The sequence below is a fragment of the Anas acuta genome, chromosome 12 (genome assembly GCF_963932015.1).
Source record: "Anas acuta chromosome 12, bAnaAcu1.1, whole genome shotgun sequence".
Classification (NCBI taxonomy): domain Eukaryota; kingdom Metazoa; phylum Chordata; class Aves; order Anseriformes; family Anatidae; genus Anas; species Anas acuta.
The window spans coordinates 11,141,457-11,164,815 of NC_088990.1; the positions used below are offsets into that span (position 1 = coordinate 11,141,457).

Below are 23,359 nucleotides of genomic sequence, written 5' to 3' on the forward strand. Positions count from 1 at the left end.
GGGCGCGGAGCCCTATGTAAATGCCGGCACCGCCCGCCCCAGCGCACAGCCCGCAGCACCGCCGCCACGGTGAGTGCCGCGGCTCGGGGGATCGCGGCCGCGCGTGTCCTGCCCCGCGTGGGGGTGACTGGGGGGGGATGTCGGGGAGCGCCGTGGATCGGTTCCACGCGTGTTCCCTTGACTGTATGGGTGGAGGGGCTGTGGGTCGGCTCCACGCGTGTTCCCTGCCTGCGTGGGGGGGGCTGTGGATCGGTCCCACGCGTGTCCGCTTCTGCGCGGGGGTGATGGGGGTCGGAGCTGTACGTGTTGCTGTTTGGCTGGGGGGGCGCTGGGGTCAGCACTGTGCGTGTCCCTGCTGAGTGTGGGGTGCGTGGGGTAATGGGGTCAGAGCCACGAGCCTCCCCGGCTGGGTGGGAGGTGCCAGGGGACCGCTTGTTATGGAGTCAGGGGGGTCGGGGCCACGCTTGTCCCCCCTCCCCGCGTGGGGGAGCAGGAGCTAGGGCTGCACATGTTGCTGCCTGCCGAGGCGTGCCGCGGGTTTTGCTGTGCGTGTGTTGTTGCCCGTGGGGGGAGCAGGGGGTTGTGCTACTCCTCTCTGACACGAGGGGCAAAGGGCGATGGGGTCATACACGTCCCTGGCTGGGTGGTGTATGGAAGGGGCTGGGATATACGTTTCCCACCTGTGTGAGGTATGGGGTGAGATAAGGTTGTATGTCTCTGCGTCCATGGGAACCATGCAGCCGGGCCACTGGTGTCCCTGCCTGCTTGGGGCATGCACTTGTACAGGGTACTAGGAAGCTGGGACCACCCATGTCCCTGTGGGCATGGAGAACTGTGTGAGAGCAGAATGGGATGGGGTCACACACGTCCCCCTCCTGCAGGGTGCAGTGGAGCCCTGCACATCCCTGCCTGGCAGGGTTTGGAGCCATAGGGCAAGGTGGGCTGACACCGTGGTGATGCTGGAGCACCTGGCTCCAGGGGAGTCCTGGGGTGGACAAGCTGGAGGTGCTGCGGGTCCCTGTGTCATCACTGTCCATAGTGTGTGCCCAGCTGTGGGTTTTTGTGGTCAACATCCAAGGCTGGAGAGATGCAGTCTGTTCTCAAACACCAGGGCTGGCTGGTGGGGGAAGGTGGCAGTGTCCCAACCTGTCCCACCAAGACTGGGGTGGGGGTGGGGGGAGAGAAAAAAGCTGTGACTAATGGGGGCCATAAGGACAAGGAGCCTTGAGTCTGCTTTACCTGTATGGTCACCCTCAGCTCAGCCACAGCACTGCCACTCCTCCAGTGTGCTGACGGGGTTCACAGTCCCAGCTGACACATGCCTCTGGGGAGAGCTCAGGAGATGTTTGAAGGATGAAGCCTTAACTCTGGGGGAGCCAAATCTGCTGAGATCAGTTAAGCTGGAGGTCCTGGCTCTGGGGGAAGCCACATGCATGTACCCTCTGCAGCAGGGTTTCAACATACTCAGGGATGTAAAAAGCCCAGGTTTAAGATAGGGCACAGATTTGCTCTCTAATGGGAAAAGACAGGGCTTGGGAAGCTGGTACTTCCTTCCACTAGGTGCAGATGGAGGGAGTGATTTTCCCAAGGTATCACAGGAATCTGTGGAACAGCGAAGCCTTGAGGGCTAATCAGACCTTACAAAGTTCCTGGTAAACTGATAAGACTATCAAGCTAATCCAAGCTTGCAAAACTTTCAATTGACAAGCTGCACCATGGGCTTCCAAGGTCAGCCACATTTCATTATGCCAGGGAAGCTCGTGGGTGGATCGGCAGGTTTGGAGGCAGATCTGAGAGCAGAAGGCTCTTTCTGGAGAAGCCAGGTGATGGGTCCTCAAAACATGGAGAACACACCGGAGAGAGTGAAGCTGGAGCTTTCAGCTGCAGCATGGCAAGGCATCCTGTAGGACAGCTGAGTGCTGCTCATGGGACGCCTGTCTTCCCTGGGCATGGGGTCCCAAGCTCAGATGTGCATCTTCCCCTTCTTGAGAGTGTCTTGTAAGGATTCATGTTACTCAGCCTTGCCTTTGAGGAAGTTCCCAGGAATGGCTGGAGAAAGTCTGATAGACGGGGGAGTTGTAGGATCATGTTTCCTCATGCCTGCACAGTCCAAATACTGACATGAAAAAGTGCTCCTGGAAAAGGGAGATGGCTCTTGACCTTTGGCTGAGAGAGACATGCTGCAGATATGCCAAATAAGTCATGGGAAGACATAAAGGTAATGGAAAGATATGGAAGAGAAGGAAGATATGGAAGATTCAACATGGGTGGAAAATAATCTATGTTTCAGGAGTCTGTAGTCCAACCTACTGCTTGGAGCAACAACACCACTGTCTCCAGCCTTGCAGCCCTTTGCATTGATTTCAGCAGGGAAGAGGAAAGATCTCCCTGGTACAAAAGTCCTTTGTGGTGATGGTGGCTGGGCGCTGCCACTCCTGGCAGAGGTCTCAAGCATCATGGCATTTCACCCATCGGACAAACTTCTGAGTTCCTCCTGTGGTTCCTGCCAGCTACAGCCTCTGATGGCATCCTTATCAGCTCCAAGGCTTGAGGCAGCCCCCAGCACAGCACAGACCTGCTGTGAGCCCTGTGGCACAGCTCAGGGACTGTGCATGAGCTGTTTGCCAGGTGCATGCTGCAGAGGAGCTGCAGGATAACCCAGCACCACACAGCCACCCTGGCACATTGTGCTGCTGTGAAACTGCAGGGTTTGCTGGTGAGAAAGAGCCTCCTCAGGGCATGCGGCTCTTTGCTGGTGTCCCACAAAGGTTTCCCATAGAGCCAGGTGTGGGCTGGACACCTCACTCCTATGCACGCGGAGGTGAGAACAGAACTGAAAATGCAGTCAGTGCAGAGGTATTTCAACGGTGGTTTAGTTTTAAAATCCGTGTTATGAGAAGATAATAGAGTGGTTTGTAAGAACATTCTGTCTCTTGTATAAAGAAGGTGAGCTGTTGTGAAGGAGGAGGAGCAGGGAAATGTTACTCATTGAGAAACACCCCGCTTTCTAATGTAAAAGGACAAAAGTACAGAAATCTTTGATGGAAGTGGGTTAATGTGGTTCATATGATATGCGCACAACCTGGCAATGAACATCCAGTTTTACAAATGCAATAAACTGTGAGCACAAATGATAACATTTAAATCTCAAACCACTTCGTTTCTGAAGTGGATAATGTGTTTAGTTACCTGTACGCTGTAATTTGCACCACTGATAATTATCAGTGATAAATCCCCATTGCGATTCCCAGGTAATCAAAAATAAAACCTACAGAACTACTGGCAACGTGTAAGCCTTACTGAAACCAGTGTTTCTTAAGGTTTGATTAGAACAATGACAAAAAGAAGCTAAAAGGATGCCTTGTGAAAGAGCAATGTAGGAAGAAGGGATGTTTGACACAGAGAAACCTGTGCATCTCTGCATTTCTCGTCAATGCAGCTCATCCAAAACGATGTTAGCCCTTGGATATGCCTCTACAGTTCTGTTACTTAGCCATAGTATCGGCACAAGTGGGCAAAGACCATGTTTAGTTGAAAGCCCTATCCTAGAGTTAAATCCATGTTTAGCATTTCTGTGCATGGAAAGCCAGTGGCAGCTTTATAGCATTTGTGGCCGAAAAATGTAACCTTTGCTTTTTATGGCCGGGAATCTCTCTGTTCAGTTATGTGTTGGCTGGGGATCTGAAGGTTCAGGTCCCACTGATGACATTTGCTCTGGATTCAGGGTCTTTGTGGAAAGTAAGATAGTAAAACATCATGAGAATGGCTGGTCTTGAGTCAGTGGTGTTGGGCACTTGCTGGGAGATGACCCAGGGATGACCAAGAGATCTTTACTGCAGTACTGGCACATTTGGGGGCACCTGGCTGCATGCTGAGGGTGTTCCCTTCATGTTCACAGCTGGATTTTGTTTGGATGGGACAATGTGCGTGCAGAGAAACTGCCAGTTTAAACGTGTCTGTTTCTGTAAGGAAGAGCATACTTCTCTTAACTGAGCTGGCAGGGCTTAACATCTTCCTGCCGTAGATGATGAATTGTGAACCTACATCTGAAGCTACCCCGAGGCAGGGGTGCTGGTCCTGCCTCATCAGAAAGGCCATCTCAGGCCAGATGGTGCCTCCTGACAGAGCTTTCCCAGGGTGATGGGCTCCCGTATGGCCGCTGCCACCATCCCGCAGCCTGAGTCGAGCGATGCTGCTGATGGGCGGCTGTGGAGGTTTCACTGGGCAGTAGAAACCACAAGAGGGAGCTGACATCGTGGTCTGTCGATGTTCCCAGACTGCTGGAACAGCCCCGCTCCAGCTCACTCCTTGTCCTCTTTATTTGCAGGTTGTTTCTTCCAAGGACCCAGTGGCCAATGAAGCCCCCAGAGATGATGTTGTGTTTGACTGTGGTTCTGCTGGTGACATGGACCTTGGGGGGTAAGGACAGTTCCTGGGAAGGGGGTCCAAAAGTAGATCCTGGATCCAAAGTAGTTTCATGGGGTATCATATTAGAGGTGGGGATGATTCTTTTTGTGAGGAGATAAGAAAACTGAGTAAAATCCTGAGTGTGTGGATCCTGAAGTCTGGGAGATTCCCCTAGCGTGCTTCATGTGTGTACACAGCTTGTAACCAGGAAATGGAGCTTCTTCCTAGCGTTATAATGGCATAAATAAAAATTAACAGAAAGGAAACAAGACAAATAGTTATTGACAAAGGTTTGCTCTTAAAACGCAGTGCAAATAGAGGAGCATAACCTCAGTGTCAAGGTCTTCACTTGACTCACATAGGTAAGGTGGGGGTGGGAAGTAAGGGAATACCTCTGACACAGAGAAGAAAATGAAGATCCTTTCAGAATAGACTGGTGGAAGCCAGAAACCTTATACACTGATTTGGGAATATCAGGATCACAAGCATGAATTTCTTATCTTAGACACTACTTATCCCTCAAAAGAAGGGTAAAAGTTCTCTAAATACCTGTTTGGACAGAAGGTTTCAGAAAGAATATTGGAAAATATAACAGTACAATATAATTCTGTAATGGAGATACTCTTTTCATGCGTGTTTTGTGCTGCTCACCAGATGGATCTGGTCTTTTCCAGGTGCCCAGGAAAACATCTTCTGGGAGGTCCAGCGCTATGACGGCTGGTACAACAACCTGCTGCACCACGGCCGTGGCTCGGTGGGTGAGTGCCAGGTGGGGATGGGGGTGGTGGGGTGGGGGGAGCTGGCACTTTGATATCTGGACTGAGAGAGGAACCTTTTCCCACTTGAGCCCAAACCCAGGAGGTGACCAGGTAATTCCTGCTGCTCATGGTAGATCCCTAAATGCACCTGCCGTGGCTGTGTCACTCTTCCCTTCTGCACAGGCACCATCTGCGGACTGTGCTGGGGCTGGATTATGCCAGAGTAGAGCCACTGTGGGCCAGTTCAAAATATCTGAGGTAGGGTAGACACAGCTGTTCCCAGCAGGCATTTCCCTGATGGTCAGGGATCCCAGAGCCAGGAAAAGGTATCTTGAGCCAAAACCAGCATTCTGTTTGAGCAGCATTCAATACCAAGTCAGAGACAGACAAGTTCACGGTCCAGGCATTGTGCAGACTATTCTTGTGACATGAAAGCCCATCAGGGAGTTCCAGTGGGTCCTGACAAACAAGATTTCTCTCTACTAGAGCACACAGGTCAACTCTTAATATTTCAAAACAAACCTAAACCTGAAACTAAGTCAGTAAATTCAGGATTTCCCCCAGTTCTAGGGATCCCCTTCAATAGAGATGCCCACCACACAGTTTTTTGAAATGAAGAGTGTTTTGAAAGTCTTTTTGAAGAGTCTTTTATAAAAAAATTTGCTCATCTGTCCCCATCTCCCAGCTTTTTAGTTATGGGTCAAGCAGTGGGTGCCAAATCAGGGTGCTCTTCTCCTTTATCTCTGCACCTCTGTGGCCGTTACCTCTCCTGTCTCCTACAATGTTGGCAATTGCCATATCTACACATGATCATATAAAGAAGACTGACAGCTCAACACCACTCCAGTTACCACCTGGAGCACATCACTGAGCTCCCCAGGCCCCCAGAAAGCAAAGGGGATGCAGAGGGAGAGGAGAAGGACAACCAGAGGTAACATGCCCACGAAGGATCCCTCATTTTAAGAGGACTGATCCCTGTGCTGTAAGAAGTTTGGGGAGTTGGTATCAGCACCAAAACTTGCATGTCCTTGGCCACAATAAGTGCCTCCAGTCTCTTTTATACCTTCACACACACTGGTGCACCCTGCTGCTACCATGGCTCCATGCCTCGTGTACCGCTGGCCCCACACGGTGTTGTTCTGGTGCCCCAGGTGCCCGGCTGCTGCGTCTCCTGCCGGCCAACTACGCGGATGGCGTCTACCAGGCTCTGCAGGAGCCCCACGTGCCCAACGCTCGCCAGCTCAGCAACGTGGTGGCACGGGGACCCTCTGGACTGCCCTCCGGGAGGAACACAACCGTGCTGGCCGTCTTCTTCGGTAAGAGCTGGGGGCTGCCAACAGGAGGAGGATGTAGGTTTCCTATGCCCCCCAGGCTGCACATCAGAGCAGTCCTCATACCCAAAAGATAAAGCCTTGCATATTGCCAACCACAGTGCCGTTCAGCATGAATTTTGGTGACCTTTGAAAGTTGCCCCAAATGCTGATACTTGTCATTTGGAGACTTCCGCGTTTGTTTTAGCGGAAGAGTTGTCTCATTGCAAAACGTCCAACAGACTTGATAAGAGCCACACGGTGAGTGATTGCTAGGCAGCATTGCTACAATTCAGAGCAGTTTCTGCTGTTGCTCAGAAAGCTGGAGGGGTCTTTGGTCACTGGGAAATACTGCTGGCTCACTGAGGAAACAGGTTGAATTTGTCAAAGATGTGGAGCACAAAGTTCTTACACGTCCCCAGATGCCCCAAGGTGGGCCCTGCTCATGGTGTCTGGCTAGGAGCACCAGGAGCACCATCTGCTCCGGGTGCCAGTGACCATCCTCCCAACAGCTGCCCCTGTTTGGCTCTCTGGCAGGTTTCCACGTTCTCTCGGAGATCCTGGCGACGGAGAAACCTGGCTGTCCCGCTGAGTTCCTGAACATCCGCATCCCGTCTGGGGACCTCGTGTTTGACCCTAAAGGAACTGGCGCCGTGGTCCTGCCCTTCCAGCGCATCCACTGGGCGCTGGAAACAGGGCAGAGCCCCAACAGCCCCCGAGACCAGGTAGGAGATTGCACGTCCTCTGCTCTTCCCCTTTTGGATAAATTCCTCTTCACCGGATGTTTGGAATTACAGAAGCTGAGATAGCATTTCCAAAGAAAAGGAGAGCACTGCTATTTCTTTAAAAAGATAATTCTCTCAAGTGTTTAACTGTTTACAGATGAGCCCAAAGCACAGCCTCCCAAGGTGTTGCTTTGCACGGAGCAACAGCTGTTGTTGCTCAAGATGAGTACTTTTTTTTTTGAGGGGGGGAGGAAAGACTCTAGATCTGCTCATGCCACTTACTTTAATGCACATTTGAGTATCTGGCATGGTTTAGCAAGAGCAGAAGAGAAAATGTAAAGGAACAGTTCACAGTCTTCCTTGGCTGCCAGAGTTTTTATTGCTTCAATCAAGATGAGCAAAGATAAGTCCGCTGGTACTAGATAAGAAACTGGTGAAACAAGCGATAGCCAGGACCTTTTTATGGCACATGTAAAGAACTTCATTAACAGACTCTTACATTTGTACCACTCCAGAAGATCAGTAATTAAGACATATCTATTAGGCAACTTTGTTCTTTAAAATATATCATGAAACTGAGTTGGTACTGTCATAAAGTTGTAAAGCCTCTTGACTTCCACGTCTCCATACTTTGTTGTGCCGAGGTTGGATGTGTTCCAAAGTCAAATGTGCTGTTTCTTTTAATTCTGGGAAGTTTCCCAGCCAAAATTGCTGAAGCAAATCCACTCTGCCCCAAACCTTTCACATGACAAAGCGTGATGAGACCAGATTAGCAGGTCACATTTTCAGCAGTATTTTTCAAACATTAGAAAGTGAAAACTCCAGCACGCTTTCAAAAGAAAAATTATGTTTTCAAGGAAATATTTGGCAGAGGAGATACTTCAATGTGCTGCTAGGGTGGTAGGACTGCCAGCTGCGAGGACAGGAATCCCCAGAGGGCACAACCCCAGTGTTCCCAGTATCCCCAGAAATGAATTTAGCTCCTTTCCAGCCCTGCCTTGCCTACGTAGGGATTCACTGACATCCAGTTCTGGGTACAGCCAAAAATAATCGGGGAAAATATATATGTGTCTATATAAGTATTATTATTTATATTACTTATTATTATATAATATATAAGAGCATATAAATGTACTTTTGAAAACCCTATGATGGTCTTTTCCTGTACTTGTCACTAACTCCTGTCAGTCCACCAGGTTGCACAGACGTTGGCTGTGTTCGTACCTTAACCCTGATAGCTTGCCCTAAAAAGAGGGCATGGGGTGGCTTGCAGGACCAGACAGGTCAGGATGGGACTTTTCAGATGTTTTGCATCTTTTGACGCTCGTTCTCTAGACCAACGAGGTGACAGGCTGGCTGGATGGCAGCTCCATCTACGGCCCCTCGCACTCCTGGAGCGATGCCCTGCGGAGCTTCTCGGGGGGACAGCTGGCGGCAGGGCCCAGCGGGCAGTTACCCAAGGAGACGGATGGGAGGGTCCCCATGTGGAAAGCTCTGGATCCATCCACCGGACAGGGTGGTCCACGTGGGATCTACGGTAAGGGACAACCTGCAGCTTCCCTGGTGGTTTCCTCACGTTCGCCCCAGCTGGGTGACTCAGTGGAGGCTTTCCCCATCTCGGGGTGGGATGAGTCAAGGAAGAGGTCACCCAGTGCTGCCTTGCAGCATCCTCCCCCTCACCTTGGCAGGGAGCCATGGCCATTAATGAGCGTGGCCAGGGAAATGCCTGAAGGTGACCCAAGTACAGGGTGGGGGGTGGGGGAGCCCCATGGGACAGAAGGCAGCGTCCTAGCCCCAGGGGGAGGAAGATGCGTGTCTGGCAAAGATGCACGGTGAGCTGGAGGTGCTGTGACCCCAGAAGGCATTGAGTCATTTCCCAGCATGTGCACGGAGGCTGGCGGGTGCTCGTGCCTTGGATCCGAGGCAATCTCCTCTTGGGAAAGAGGATGCAGATGATAAAAACCAGCTCAGCTTGCTTTGAATTCCTTATCTGCCTGACCTTCGGTCAGTGCTTGGGGCTTGTGCTGCCTCTTCCTTGCTCAGGTTGCTCACCTCCCCATCGAGAAATGGTGAGGTTAAAAGGGCATGGGGCTGGGGGCCTCTTGAACCATGGGCATGGAAAACCCTTGGATGGGGAGCAAGAGACAGAGGCAGGAGCTGCCCAAGTCTCCACCCACGGCTGTGTCTCCTTCTGATGTCCCTGGTGGCTCTTGCAGACCTGGGGAACGCCTGGGGGAATGAGAACCGCTTCCTGCAGGCCGAGAGCATCGCTTGGTTTCGGTACCACAACCACCTGGCCACGGAGCTGGCCAAGGCGCAACCCAGCTGGTCCGATGAGGACATCTTCCAGCACACTCGCAAGAAGGTCATCGCCACCTTCCAGGTAAGGGCCGTGACCCCACGCTCCCCAGCATTCTCCCCGGTCACGTCCCTGACCTGGCTCCCTGTGCCCTAGAGCATCGTGCTGTACGAGTGGCTGCCCGCGCTGCTGGGGAAAGCTGTCCCGGAGTACACAGGTGAGAGTCATAGCAGCAGTGGGACCGTGGGGTGTGTAGGGACCGGGGGAGCTTGGGGTCAGGGCTTGGTCCCCTTTCCTTCCGTCCTGGGTGCTGGATTCAGCCGCTGCTGCCACCCTGCAGGTTACCAGCAGCACATGGACCCCAGCCTTTCACCGGAGTTCGTGGCAGCAGCGGAACTTTTTCTGGCCACCATGGTGCCGCCGGGTGTCTACAAGAGGTAGGAACATCTCAGCTGGGCAGCAGGAGCACGATGCCAGCGAAGGGGATGCCTGAGATTGGGGTCGGGGCTGGGGATGGTCCCTGCCTGGCCCCAGCTTGGGAACATCCCTGGCCATGGACTATGTGTCCAGCACTTCTCTGTTGTCGCAGGGACCTCAGCTGCCAGTTCCAGAATGTGTCCAGCCCTGGTGGCACCTTCCCAGCGATGCGGCTCTGCAACAACTACTGGAGCAGAGAGGTACGAAGACGGGAGCAACTACACGCAGTGGAAGCTCCATTTCTCCCCAAATTGTCTTTTCATTGGGATGATCCCTCTGAGGAGTCATTTCCCACAAAGAGAAGGGATCATCATTCCTTCAGCTGATGAGGTCAGGGATGTGAGGACGAAATCTCTCTGCTGGGAGCAGAAACAACACAGTTACTGCTGTGGGAAGTGCTGGTCCAAAGAACAGCTCTACCCTCCTATCTCCTGCCTTGGGGTTATTTTCCAGCTTGGTCCAGGTTGGGTCACTCCTGTCCCCATGGCTGGTGGTGGTGGCAGGACCACTTTCATGCCAAAAGCCCTGTGTGGTGCAGCTCCTGATCCAGCTGTGTCCCCAGGCTCTGCAGGACACATGTGCCATGGCCAGGAAAGTCCAGTGGTCACTTGGGTCCGTGGTGGATGTGCCCTGCTTGGGCAGTGTTCAAGCTGGCAGAATGACTGGGGGGCTTCATTCAGTGCTTTACATTATGGAGGACCACACAGGGGGCTGAAAGGGAAACTGGGTGCAGAGCGTGATGGCCAAACACAGTGTGAGAACCTCCTCATACAGACATACCTTCTTCAGCCACGATGGCCTTAAGACCTCAAAGTTGAGGTGACATAGAAGAGATGAGCCTGGAAGACCCATGGGTTCCCCTTTGCCTGCAGCCTGTACCTCTTTGGGCAATGGTTCAAGGGTGTGGGGCAGCCCCACATCCTTTGTCTTGTCCTTGTCTTCCCATTTCCCCTCAGAGCACTGGGGTGCAGGCAGAAGACGTGGATGGCCTCCTGCTGGGGATGAGCTCACAGATTGCTGAGCGGGAGGACAACATTTTGGTGGAAGATCTCCAAGGTCTGTGCTCCCCCACACCTCAGCTGGCGCGTTTTTTTGGGGGGAACCCTCTCTCCTGGGGCCATGTGGGGGACAAGGAGGGGAGGCAGGTCCCGTCCAGCTGTCAGCACCCAACCACTTGCTCGAAGCAGCTTCAGCCCTGTTAACAGAGGTGCAGAGGAACCACAGGGCATGCGAAGCACGTCCCTGGGGCCATCCTCACAAGGGCATGGAGGTGTTCTCTATGTTCAGCAAGGCCCATGGCAGGGCGACAAGGCCAGCTAGGCATCCAGAACAGCTGGGGTTGCCGTTTCAGCTCTTCCTTACCATCACGGTGGCTTTGGTTCAACCTGCAGATTACTGGTACGGGCCTCTGAAGTACTCCCGCACCGACTTCATGGCCAGCTGGCTGCAGCGCGGGCGTGACCTTGGCCTGCCCACCTACAACCAAGCCCGGGAGCGGTTTGGTTTGCAGCCTCTCCAGGACTGGATGGACCTTGCCCCGCACCTGGAGCAAGAGGTAACAGGAAAATGGCCCGGCATGGAAACCGTGCATGTCGGGGCATCTTGGGGCAGTCCAAGAGGTAGCTGGCCTCTCCTGCAGTGTGTGGAGAGGGACATCAGTGCGCATCCTGCTCCAGCTCACTCCTGTGCCCTTGGGGCTGCTGCACTGGGGTTACATGGCAGGAATAAATCTGTCATGCCCTGGTGCTGAGCTCCTGTGCTGCTGTGTGCTCTGCTCCTCCTGGGGCAGATGTTTAGTTGCTCAAGTCCAAGCTGTGAGCTCAAGGCTGCATGGGGCTGAGCAACCTCTCAGCCCACAGATGTGATGCCTGGCAAATGCACTTTCCTTGCCCCTTCTGAGGTTTGCCAGGACTTTGTGAAGCCCTGACAAAATCCCCTCTGTTCACACGTTTGTGATGTGGGTTTCTGGCCAGGTCCTGAAGAACGTTGCTGACCTGTATGCCAACAACACGGCCAGGCTGGAGATGCTCCCCGGAGGCATGCTGGAGGCTGAGAGCCCCCTCTTCAGTGCCATCATCCTGGACCAGTTTGTGCGCCTGCGCGATGGCGACAGGTTCTGGTTTGAGAACACCAAGAATGGGTAAATGCCTCTTCCCCATCGGGTGGGCAGAGCAGGCTCCCTCGGTTCCTAATGCAGCATGGGGAGCAAACCCCAGCTCCCCAGGTCTCTGGGCTGAGCCACGGCACCCCGGGGTCACCGCTTGGCTCCGCCACTGTTTCCCCAGGCTCTTCACAGAGGCAGAAGCCAGGGAGATCCGTAACACCACATTCCGTGACGTCCTGGCTGCAGTCACCTCTGGAAATCTTACAGACTTCCAGAGCAACGTGTTCGTCTGGAGGCAGGGTGAGTGCTGCTTGCAATACCAGGGCGAGGGGGCGAACAACACCAGGCTGCGATGCATGACAGAGAGGAGCATGCAAAATGCACAAGTTGCATGAGTTGAAAGTAGGCTGAAGTCCAGGCATCTGCATTGCACGAGTCCTGGAAGGATCCCCAGGTACAAAAGATGCAACGATGCCCCAGGAGGTTGTGCTGGGGTTAAGGCTTGGCCTCTGCCTACCCCGTGCTGTGTCATGCTCCTCACTGACGTGTCCTTTTTCTGCTTCCATATACATGCACACACAGGTCTGCAGGTTAAACGTGAGCAACCTGAAACACAAAGAAGTTCTGTAGATGACTTAAGCCTTGCGTACCATAGCTGTGTAACTCTGCCTGCTTCTGCCTTTCATCAGCTGCCCGGGGTTGGTTAACCAGGGCTGCTGGGAGGGTGGCCAGGCTTTCCTGCAACTGTGCTTGCAACAACACCGTGAACTGCACCAGCCAGATTTCAGCCCGCTGAGGGCTCAGGGCTTGCATTCCTGTGCAGTTTTGATTTCCCACCAGGCTAGGAGCAGCCTTAAAGCCCCAAGTCCCACACTTATGCAGTCCATCACCTGGGTTACCTCCTGTGCTGTCCTTGCAATGAGGTTTTCTCTCCCCACTGAGACCCAGAGAGTCCTGGCACTATCCACAGCCTGTCTTTTCCTCTTGGGATTTAGCCACACCTTTCCCAAGTACTGAAAGCCTTTTATCCAGCACACATTCCAGCCCTTGCAAGGCATTTTGGTTCCCTTGGCAGTGCACCAGGAGGACTCCCTGGATTTGCAGCACCCAGCTGGCAGCCCAGACAAGCAGAGGCCCTGAGCCCCAGCTTGCCATGGCCCAAGGTGCTTCTTACTCACTGGAGAGGTGATGGTGCTGAGCTCCACAGAGCCCAGTTCTGCACGTGGTTTGGTGTGGCATGCAAAGGCACAGCCTGAAAACAAGGCTTGTCTCCTGAAGATCTCAAGCAGCCCCATTTGCAGGGTTTCCTGGGTCACTTGGCAATGAACCTCACCAGCACTTCAGTCACAGTGGTTCCTGGAGACAGTGGAGGTGAGAAGGATAAAAGTTCTGTGATATTCACTGCCTGTCTCCCCCCATGCAGGAGACCCGTGCCCCCAGCCCCAGCAGCTGACAGCTGAACTCCTGGCCAACTGCACGCCCATGACCGTCCTGGACTACTTTGAAGGCAGTGGTGCAGGCTTCGGGATCATCATTGTTATTCTCTTCTGCCTGCCTTTAGGTTTGCCTCCCCATTTCTTTACCCATCTCCTCTCCTGCTGGAGAAAGGGGCTGAGTGCCCATGGGCCCCTCTCTGCCTTGATCAAACAAGTGATGCTGCCAAAGCAGGAAGGGGCTTTGGGGTATCTCATGCCTCCTCCTCCCGTGTGTCCCCAGTGAGTCTGTTTGCTGCCTGGATCGTTGCCGTTCTCCGCAAGAGAGATTTCAAGAAGCTGGACAAGAAGAAGGCCAGCGTGCGGCGGGAGGTGGCCAGTGAGGCGATACACGGTGAGGTGGCACCATCGATCCCATGGTGGTGCCTGGTGATGCTCCTGAAGGCAGGACACATATCCAGGCATCTTGGGCTTGGAGCTTATAGCTAAACTGGATATATTCCAACCCAAGCCATCCTGTGACCCAGATCACTCCTTACCTGAAGGAAATCCATGTAGGCAATTGCACTAGTAGCTACAGAACAGGGGCTGTATCTCTTTGCTCTGGACATGAAAAATTTTGCCTCCCTGCTCCATGAGCTGTACATGAGCTCCGTGCCCATGCACATGAGGTCTGTGTTTGGGAGAGCATCATTTTAACATGAGTTTGTTCTCCTGGCAGATGCTCAGCCAGCAGTTAGAGAATAAATAAAACTGAGAACTGTTAGTCTAAATTTTCAGAAATCGGATGGGAGAGCTTACCCCTGACACTTGTGCACGCTTGTACCATTGCACCAGCAATGGCACAGTTATTGCAGCAAAAGCAGGCTGTGCAGTAGCAACCCAGGTGGCCCCCAGAGTGTTTTCTGTGTTGTTTGTACCGGCAGGGAAGGAATGAAGGGTTGCCAGCCCTAGGTCGCAAGCTGAATGCAATCTCTCACAAGCCACGTTGGGGTGAAGGAGGTGTTGGGATGAACAGAAGCGCAGGTGCCCCTTTCTGACTGCGTGCTGTGCTCTGTCCCCTCAGCCATGGAGTGGCACGGTCCCAAGACAGACAGCTCTCCTGTCTACATTCAGCTCCAAGCCGACAAAGTGCTCAAAGTGCTGGATGGGAGAGGGTCGGTGCTGCGGAGCATCAGCCTGAAAGCCCATGGAAGGGTGGAGGTGATCCTCTCCAACAACAAAGGGAACAAGGCTCTGCTGCTGAAGAGCCCCAAGGAGTACGACCTGGTGAGTACCATGACACCTGGAGAGGGCCTCCTCTGGACCCTCCACCATCCTCTGCTGCTGCTCATGGCACCATTCAGACCTGGGCTGTGGGATCCCAGGGCAGGGTAGGTCCCTGAAGGGTGGCTGTGACCTCCTGAGAGCCACCAGCTTGTACCATGGAGCGTCCACTGTGGTGAACAGCAGCAATTTGTACCGAGCTGGGGGCAGACACCTTCCTCCAGACTTCAGCAAATTGGGTCTTGGGTGATACCCATGGACAGAAATGGCATGTGGGAGGTGGATTTGGTAGGGGAGGTCAGGCTACTAAAATATACTGAGGAAAGCATGAGCTTTTGGCTGGCTGGGCGTGATGTCCAGCCCCAGCCTGGCTGAGCCTCTGCCACTCACAGCTTTTGGTGGGGCCTCGGGCAGGTGCTGCTGTTCAACGAGGAGGCAGAGAGGAGCAACTTCATGGGGAAGCTACGAGAATACTTGAGAAAGAGCTGCCTTGATCTGCTTGTGTCCGAGACGAAGGAGCAGAGCCTGCTGAAACGGGCAGTCACCCAGGAGCAGAGGAAACAAATTCTGGAGACTTTCTTCAGGCACCTGTTTGCTCAGGTATGTTTGGGTGTGGCAGGCTCTGATGCATGGAAGAAGGTATTTCTGTATTGACTGAGCAATGAATGTTGCTGCTGTTGGGCTCTGTAAGAGCTGTTAAGCCACGCACAAGGAAGCTGCTAACATTTTCAGGACCAAGGGACCTTTTCCCTTGTAGATAACAAAGGGATTTCTGCTGTGGTGATATGAGTGGTTAAAGTTGCAAAGAGACTTTTGTGTGATGCAGCCACAGCCTCTGTAATGGTCAGTGGTGCACAATACAGCATAAAAGCTGTATTGTGCAGGAGAAACACAAGACTTCCCCGTGGCATCTGCCACGAATTCTGTGCCAAGAGAGCCTCCAGTCCTTGTGCAATAGATTTTCCATGCGAGCACCAACCTGCTGCTCTGCCAGCACTCACGGGATTTGTTTTGTGGGACACAACCTACAGGTGCTGGACATCGACGAGTCCGATGCTGGAGAGCTCAACTTTGAGTCCTCACAGAAGGCCAAGGAGTCTCTGACATGTGAGCTGAGCAGGGCTGAGTTCGCCGAGGCCCTTGGGCTCAAAGCCCACTCCATGTTCGTGGACTCCATGTTCTCCTTGGCGGACAAGGACGGCAATGGCTACATCTCCTTCAGGGAGTTCCTGGACATCTTGGTGGTCTTCATGAAAGGTGGGAACTGGTGGGGGTTAGGGTCTTCATCTGTTGCCCTGAGCCCCATTTCCAGGCTGTGACAATGCCACCAGCAGAGTGAAGGACAAGATCCACCCAGCAGGTCAATCTGTAGGCACTTCTACAGCTTACAGTTCCCTTCAAGGGGCAGTGACAATGTAATGATTTCTGTGAGGGTGTTCATGAGGGGAGCTATCTCAGAGCAGTGATTTACTGATCAGTGATCTTCCACGTGCAACTCTGCCCTACCTCCTGAATGTACCATGCAGCTATGCTTGGCAGCTGATAACAGCCATATCTGGTATCAGTTCTCATCATCCCTAATGATCACTGGAAAGACAGATTCACAGGTGGAGGTGGTGAATGCCAGATTCAATCACAGCAGTTCCCAGAAAATTTCTTTGCTATGCAAAAGTGCATTATGAGTTTGCAAAATAATGCCCAACAACGAATGTATTTACCCAACCTTGCACAAGCAGAAGGGCAGCACAGGGCTCTGAAAGCAAATTCAGCTGCCATTCAGACTGTGATCGGCAGTGTGGTTTCAGACTGTTGAGAGCTGTGTGGCTTCACTGAGGCAGGTCCAGACTCTCAAAGACATGTCTGAAAACACCTTTGTTGGTGAAACTAGGATCTTGTTGTTACTTTACCTCTTTCCCTTGCCACCAGGGTCCTCAGAGGAGAAATCCAAGGTGATGTTCAGGATGTATGACATTGATGAGAATGGGTTCCTCTCCAAGGAGGAGTTTCTGAGGATGCTCAGGTACTTCTCTTCTGCCTGCTAAGCATTTTCACAATATCTAAAGTTAAAAGTGTCTTCACAAGCAGCTCCCAGCTTCTGTGCCTCAGACCCCAAGGAAGTTATCCGAGAGCCCCTGGGCTCAGCACTGACAACCAGGAGCCCATTTCTCCCATGAAACTTGTCTGGGGCTCTGCCCTGTGTTATTTCAAGGTCTCAAGCTATGGTCCTCTGAAGTCCTCATCTCTCCTCCTTGCTCCAGGTCCTTCATTGAGATCTCCAACAACTGCCTGTCAAGGGAGCAGGCAGAGCAGGTGACCGAGTCCATGTTCCGGGCCTCAGGGTTTCAGGACAGGGATGAGCTGACGTGGGAGGATTTCCACTACATGCTGCGGGACCACGACAGCGAGCTTCGTTTCACCCAGCTCTGCATCAAAGGTCAGTGGGAAATGGGCAGGAGCTCTGGGTCGCCCCAGGGCCTGCAGGACTTGGGGGGGGAACAGCAGCACCCACACCTAGCTCCCCAGTCTTGTCCTATCAATCTTTCCAATCCCAATTCTCCATGGGGAAGTAAGCGGGCATGGGCTGTCACTCCTCACACGACACATTTTGCTCCGTGCAGAGCCTCTCCCCGACACAGCCCTGCCCAGCAGAGGTGCCAACACCTCGTCCCCCGTATCACCCCTCTGTAAATGGCTGTTTTGTCCTTTTATCTCCTGAAAGGTGTCCCCGAGGTGTTCAAGAAAAACCTGCACAACCGTGTCTCCTTCATAAAGAAAGAGCCCAGAGGGTAAGTGCTCTCACTCATGCAATTATTATTTTTTCTCCTTCTTCTGCCCTTATGCACACCCATCCTTCACCACAGCTTCTCCAGCAAATGCTCCTCCCAGGCTTTTGCACCCCCAGCTCTGGGGATGGGGGGGTTACCATGTGGGGTCATGCCTGTGAGCAAGCCACCACTGTGGGGCTGCTGCCTTTTGCCCTCCCATGGCTCCTGCAGAGCCCCCGCTGCATCTCCTGCACAGCTGGGGTGTCTCGGAGCAGTGGGGGGAGTCTGGCCTCGCCTGTCAGAGGGACAGCGGGTTATCTTGGAGGGAACCCACCCCGTGTGCCGAGCAGTTAGGGTTCACACCAGCAGGACACCTTGGCAGCTGAGCCTGAGATGGAAAGTGTCCATGGGGTGGCTGTAGGGAAAATTTTGGCGAGGCCAGGCTGGCTGCTGGCTGTGCACGGACAGTTTAGGTGAGACATACCCCTCTTTCTGGCAGAACTGTCTCAGATGGGGAGAGAGACCCAAACCTGGAGACGGTGGCCCACTACAGGGATCAAGAAGGGCAGGAGCTGAGGAAGAGAACAGGCAGAAAGTGAGTATGCTCCTCTCCTCCTCGGGTTTCTTGCGTCTGTTCACACCATAGGCCAAGTGGCACGGCTGCAGGGAGGGGATGCCAGCCCCAGCCCCATCCCAGCAGGCACATCAAGCCCTTGCTGAGCACCTGCTGTGGGGATAGCAAAGGGCTGGCCCCTTTCCTGCTGTAGCTGGAGAGGTGTTGGTGTCTCTCTGATGACAAAAACAAATAATAATGAAGTGGTCAGCTCTGGAAAACAGGACTACTTTTTGGGGTGTATGCCTTATGCATGGAGAGAGACATCTCATGGCAAGTCCTGCCTTCACTCCTCTGCCCCTTGGGACTCTGCTAATTCACGTGTGGGCTGCCTGCAAGAGCTGCAGGAGAGGCTCCTGTCCTCACCGCTGTGTCACTGACAAATACTTAAATAAGAAAGCAGTTAACTGGCTGTTTTTCATGGCCAGAAGTAATATACTTTTTATAATAACCTGGTTTGCCTTGACAGTTCCAGGAACCTTACCTGACCCCAGGATATTTTTGAAGGTTTGAATAATACAACAAGAATCATCTTTTATGGTTCTTATCTGTGGTTTCATTTGTGAGTCACTACGTGATGATTTGTTATGATCTTTCACGTAGACCAGCTGATGGCCTGAGATCATCGCTGGTACTGTGTGTGGTCACTGCAGTGGCTGCCATGCAGAGGTGGTCGCAGTGCTGCAGAGGGAGGAAGATGCATTAATCTGGACCCTGCAGCCCACCACATGGATCAGGAGGACCCCGAGCCATGCCCTTCTGGTTGAACCTCAAAATGACGCCGGTCTTCCTGTTTTTGCCAGGGCAAATCAGTACCAGCTGCATTTGTACACCGAAGCACAGCGGAAGAAGTACCAGCGAAACAAAGTTCAGCAGAAGATCCAGGAGTTCAAGCGTTTCATTGAGAATTACCGGCGCCACATCGTCTGCGTGGTCCTGTTCTCGGCCATCACCGCCGGCTTGTTCGTGGAGAGGGCATACTGTGAGTGTCCCCCCAGCCCCTTTGGAGGAGCTGCTCGCTGCGTGGGGCACGCTGGGGTGCAAAAGGTCCCGGCACGGCTTTGAACAACAGCATTGGTCTTCCCCTGGCATAACCAAAGAATTCCTGAGGTCAGAAGGGACCATTGGGGGCCCAGTTTCAAAGCCACACCAGGCTCCCATCTAGAGAGGATTCAAGAGCTGTTGGGTTGGAGATCTCACCGCCTTGCCAGGCCTGTGCCAGTGTTTGGTCATCTTCCCTGCGAAGTGTTTTTATTTTACGTCTAACTTGAATTTCCCTCTGTGAGAGTCACGTTGTTGCCTCTCATCCTTTCACTGTGCAGCTCTGAAAAAGAGCATGGCTCCTTCCCCTCTGTAACACCCACTACGTGGTGGCACACAGCACTGTGCTCCCTGCCCCATCTTCCCCAGCCTGACCAAGCCCACTTCCCTCACCCTCTGCCCTGTGGGACGTGTCCCAGCTCCCACCCATCCCACACAGCCCCATCCAGATGATGTTTTCTTGGTGGAGCCACACAAGCGGCTGTCCCCTGGTCCTCACCACCAGGCACATGATGTGCCCTCTGCTCTCTTCCCCCCAGACTACGCCTTTGCATCCCCCAGCACTGGAATTGCGCAGACCACCTTTGTCGGGATCATCATCTCCCGAGGATCAGCCGCCTGCGTCTCCTTCATGTACTCCTACATCCTGCTCACCATGTGCCGCAACCTCATCACCGTCCTGCGGGAGACGTTCCTCAATCACTACATCCCCTTTGATGCCGCCGTGGACTTCCACCGCTGGATTGCCATGGCAGCCCTGATTTTCTCAGGTGGGCGAGCTGCTGGCAGGGGGAATCACCGTGTCCCCGGCACAACAGCAGGGTTGCCAGGTCTCCACTCACCGCAGTGGTGATGCTTTTCTCTCATGGCTTCTGTCTCTTACAGTGCTCCACACCGCGGGTCACATAGTGAACGTCTACATCTTCTCAGTCACGCCTCTCAGCGTCTTGTCCTGCCTCTTTTCCAGCGTCTTTATGAACGATGGGTAGGTGAAGTTTAAAGCAGAGCATGTTAGGCATAGATGGGAGTGAAAGTGGAAGCCAGGAGTTTGGTTTCTCCCAGGTCTGCCAACTCCCTGGTGCAATTTTTTGTCCCCCCTCTAGGTCACAGCTCCCTCAGAAGTATTACTGGTGGGTCTTCCAGTCCATTCCAGGTGAGGATGGCAGGCAGTCCTCTGCCCTGCTCCAGGGGAGCCCCATGAGGGATCCCAGATTCCCACCAGCACCTCCCAACCCCTTTCACAGGCATGACAGGAGTGCTGCTGCTCATCATCCTGGCCGTCATGTACGTGTTCGCCACCCACCACTTCCGACGTGTCAGCTTCCAGGCCTTCTGGATCACCCACCACCTCTACGTGCTGCTCTACGTCCTGGTAAAGCCTATGGGACGGGGAGAGAGGGACAGGGTCGATGTACCACAAGCCCATGGGAGCTCCCAAGGGACCCAGTGGCCCCAGTCCTAGCACCCCACTGCTCCTGAGCCGCCACTAAACCAGCAAAGGCTGTGCCAAGCCCCGTGCTGATGAGGGCTCCCCCCTGCCCTTGCCCAGGTCATCATCCACGGCAGCTACGCTCTGGTCCAGCAGCCCCGCTTCCACATCTACTTCATCATCCCAGCTCTCATCTACGGCGCAGACAAGCTGCTCAGCCTGAGCAGGAAGAAGGTGGAGATCAATGTGGTGAAAGCTGAGCTCCTGCCCTCAGGTACTGCATCCCTCTGGCCGCACGGTGCCAGGTCAGCCCAGCACAGCCTCTCCAGCATGCTGAGCACCGTGCCTGGCTCCACCATTTGCCCTCAAACTCTGTCCCAGCCATCACTAGGACAGCTCTCGTGCTCTGTCTTTCCTTGAGCCTTTCCACCACTCAACATCTCCACCTTAATGACAGAGGTAACGAGGTCCCTGTCCCCCCCTCCAGGCGTCACCCACCTGCGGTTCCAGCGGCCACAGGACTTTGACTACAAGTCCGGGCAGTGGGTGCGCATCGCCTGCATGGCCCTGGGCACCACCGAGTACCACCCCTTCACCCTCACCTCGGCACCCCACGAGGACACTCTGAGCCTGCACATCCGTGCCGTGGGGCCCTGGACCACCCGCCTGCGGGAGCTCTACGCCCCGGAGAGCCTGGCTGTCCTCGGCAAGCTGCCCAAGGTGAGGCGTCCCTCCGGGGATGGGAACACCCAAGCCAAGAGCATCTTGGTGCCGGCTTGTGCCTGGCCCAAAACACCTCTCTAGCTCTGAAGGTGACCGAGCCCTGGGCAAGCAGAGGAGGGAGGTGCTCTGCTGATGGCTGGCTCCTTTCTAGCTCTATCTGGACGGGCCCTTCGGGGAGGGCCACCAGGAGTGGCACAAGTTTGAGGTGTCGGTGTTGGTGGGAGGAGGCATCGGGGTGACGCCCTTCGCATCCATCCTCAAGGACCTGGTCTTCAAGTCGTCCATCAACTCCAAGCTGATGTGCAAGAAGGTAAGGGGAAGCATCTGGAGGACAAGAGCCCTCCTGAGATGAAATCCCTCGTTACCCAGCTGAGAAGAGCCCCACAGATCTATGGAGGGCTCCCAGCCCTGTGCAGAGCCTCATCCCTCTCTCCCACAGATCTATTTCATCTGGGTGACACGCACACAGCGGCAGTTCGAGTGGCTGGCAGACATCATCCGCGAGGTGGAGGAGGCAGACAAGAACGAGCTGGTCTCCGTGCACATCTACATCACGCAGCTGGCTGAGAAGTTCGACCTGCGCACCACCATGCTGGTGAGCCCTGTGCCAGGCCCACCCGCGGGGAGGCCGCCAGGCCCTGCTGGGCCGCCTGATGTGTGCTGATCTCTCTTCCAGTACATCTGCGAGCGGCACTTCCAGAAGGTGCTGAACAAGAGCCTGTTCACGGGGCTGCGCTCCATCACCCATTTCGGGCGCCCGCCGTTCGTACCCTTCTTCGACTCACTGCAGGAGGTGCACCCTGAGGTTAGTGCCACCGATCTGCTTGGGGACGGGGTGGGACATCCACCCATAGGTGTGGAGGACACTGGAGGCACCACTCCCAGCCTTTCCTCAAGGTCCATAAACCCTCCTTTCCCCCCGGTGCTGGGATGAGCCGTGAGGGTCAACAATGCCCCACTACAGCCACATGTGCCCCTCCAGTGCCTGGAGCTGGCACAGGACCCAGGGCTCCAAGCCTGAGGTCCTCATCCTTCCCCCTGTAACTTCAAAGGGAGGTGACAACCTCCCCAAGAGCCTCCTCAGGCTGGTGTCCGTGCCTGAAGCTGCCAGAGCAGGCTGACCCCTTTGTCTGCCCTCCTCCCCCAGGTGCACAAGATCGGGGTGTTCAGCTGTGGTCCACCTGGAATGACGAAGAGCGTGGAGAAGGCTTGCCAGCAGCTGAACAAGAAGGACCAGGCCTACTTTGCACATCACTACGAGAACTTCTAACCCTACCCACTTTTTACTCCTGTGGATTGCAGTCACCATGGGAAATGTGTGTTTGACCCCAGCACCCATGCAGCGAGGCTTCAGGGGTGGTTGTGGTCTCAGGCTCCCACCTGCTGCCATCCCTGGAAGAAACCCACCCATGACCACGAGCAGCCTGGCACACACAGGAGCCGAGACCCGGTGCTTGGTGCACCAGCAGAACACTGCTCTCCTGGCATCGCCCTGCATGAGCCCCACATGCTGGCGGCTTGTCTGTCTCAATGCAGGAACCCAAAATTTGGTTCAAGCCCAGCTCCGCCACCTTGATCCTGCAAGCTGGAGGCCGTGCTCTGTGGGGTCACGGGGGAATGGCTCTGAAGCACTTCAGGAAAGGGGCTTGGTGCCTGCACAACCCCAATTCACAGCTTTGCCCACAGACCTGGGCAGGGGACACGCACATGGGGTGAGGAGGCAGTGAGCTCCCCACTGCCCCTCTCCTGCAAACGGGCTCAGCTTCGCTACTGTGCCTGCTCATCAGTGCTCTGAGCCTTCCCTGGGTTTGCTTAGGGCCTTAGCAGTGTTTGTGTTGGCTTCTTTCAGCAGCATCCCCATCACTTTGATCAGGGATCATTTGTGCTTGTTTAACTAATGCCTGGCTATGCATCGCTGGGCTGCTGCTCTCGCGGGCTGTGATTGAGCAACAGGACTTTATCTTTGCTTAAATAAAGCTGACTGAAGTTTTCAATCACTTTTTGAGTCC

General features: G+C 54.1%; 1 protein-coding gene across 1 annotated transcript; it reads left to right on the forward strand.

The window, feature by feature from the left end:
- Positions 1 to 6: 6 nt before the first annotated feature.
- DUOX2 (dual oxidase 2) lies at positions 7 to 23,341 on the forward strand. The gene is made up of 34 exons (XM_068696211.1): positions 7 to 69; positions 4,328 to 4,419; positions 5,082 to 5,165; positions 6,317 to 6,481; positions 7,013 to 7,200; positions 8,536 to 8,737; positions 9,417 to 9,583; positions 9,656 to 9,716; positions 9,840 to 9,936; positions 10,089 to 10,176; positions 10,933 to 11,032; positions 11,368 to 11,531; positions 11,950 to 12,116; positions 12,262 to 12,380; positions 13,504 to 13,641; positions 13,797 to 13,907; positions 14,580 to 14,782; positions 15,194 to 15,379; positions 15,811 to 16,036; positions 16,706 to 16,799; positions 17,038 to 17,213; positions 17,499 to 17,565; positions 18,044 to 18,139; positions 18,961 to 19,139; positions 19,738 to 19,968; positions 20,084 to 20,183; positions 20,302 to 20,351; positions 20,443 to 20,570; positions 20,748 to 20,901; positions 21,115 to 21,347; positions 21,502 to 21,660; positions 21,790 to 21,945; positions 22,027 to 22,155; positions 22,498 to 23,341. Exons 2-34 carry the CDS (start codon positions 4,356 to 4,358, stop codon positions 22,618 to 22,620), a joined length of 4,605 nt encoding a protein of 1,534 aa, XP_068552312.1. The 5' UTR covers positions 7 to 69; positions 4,328 to 4,355; the 3' UTR covers positions 22,621 to 23,341.
- Positions 23,342 to 23,359: the final 18 nt, after the last annotated feature.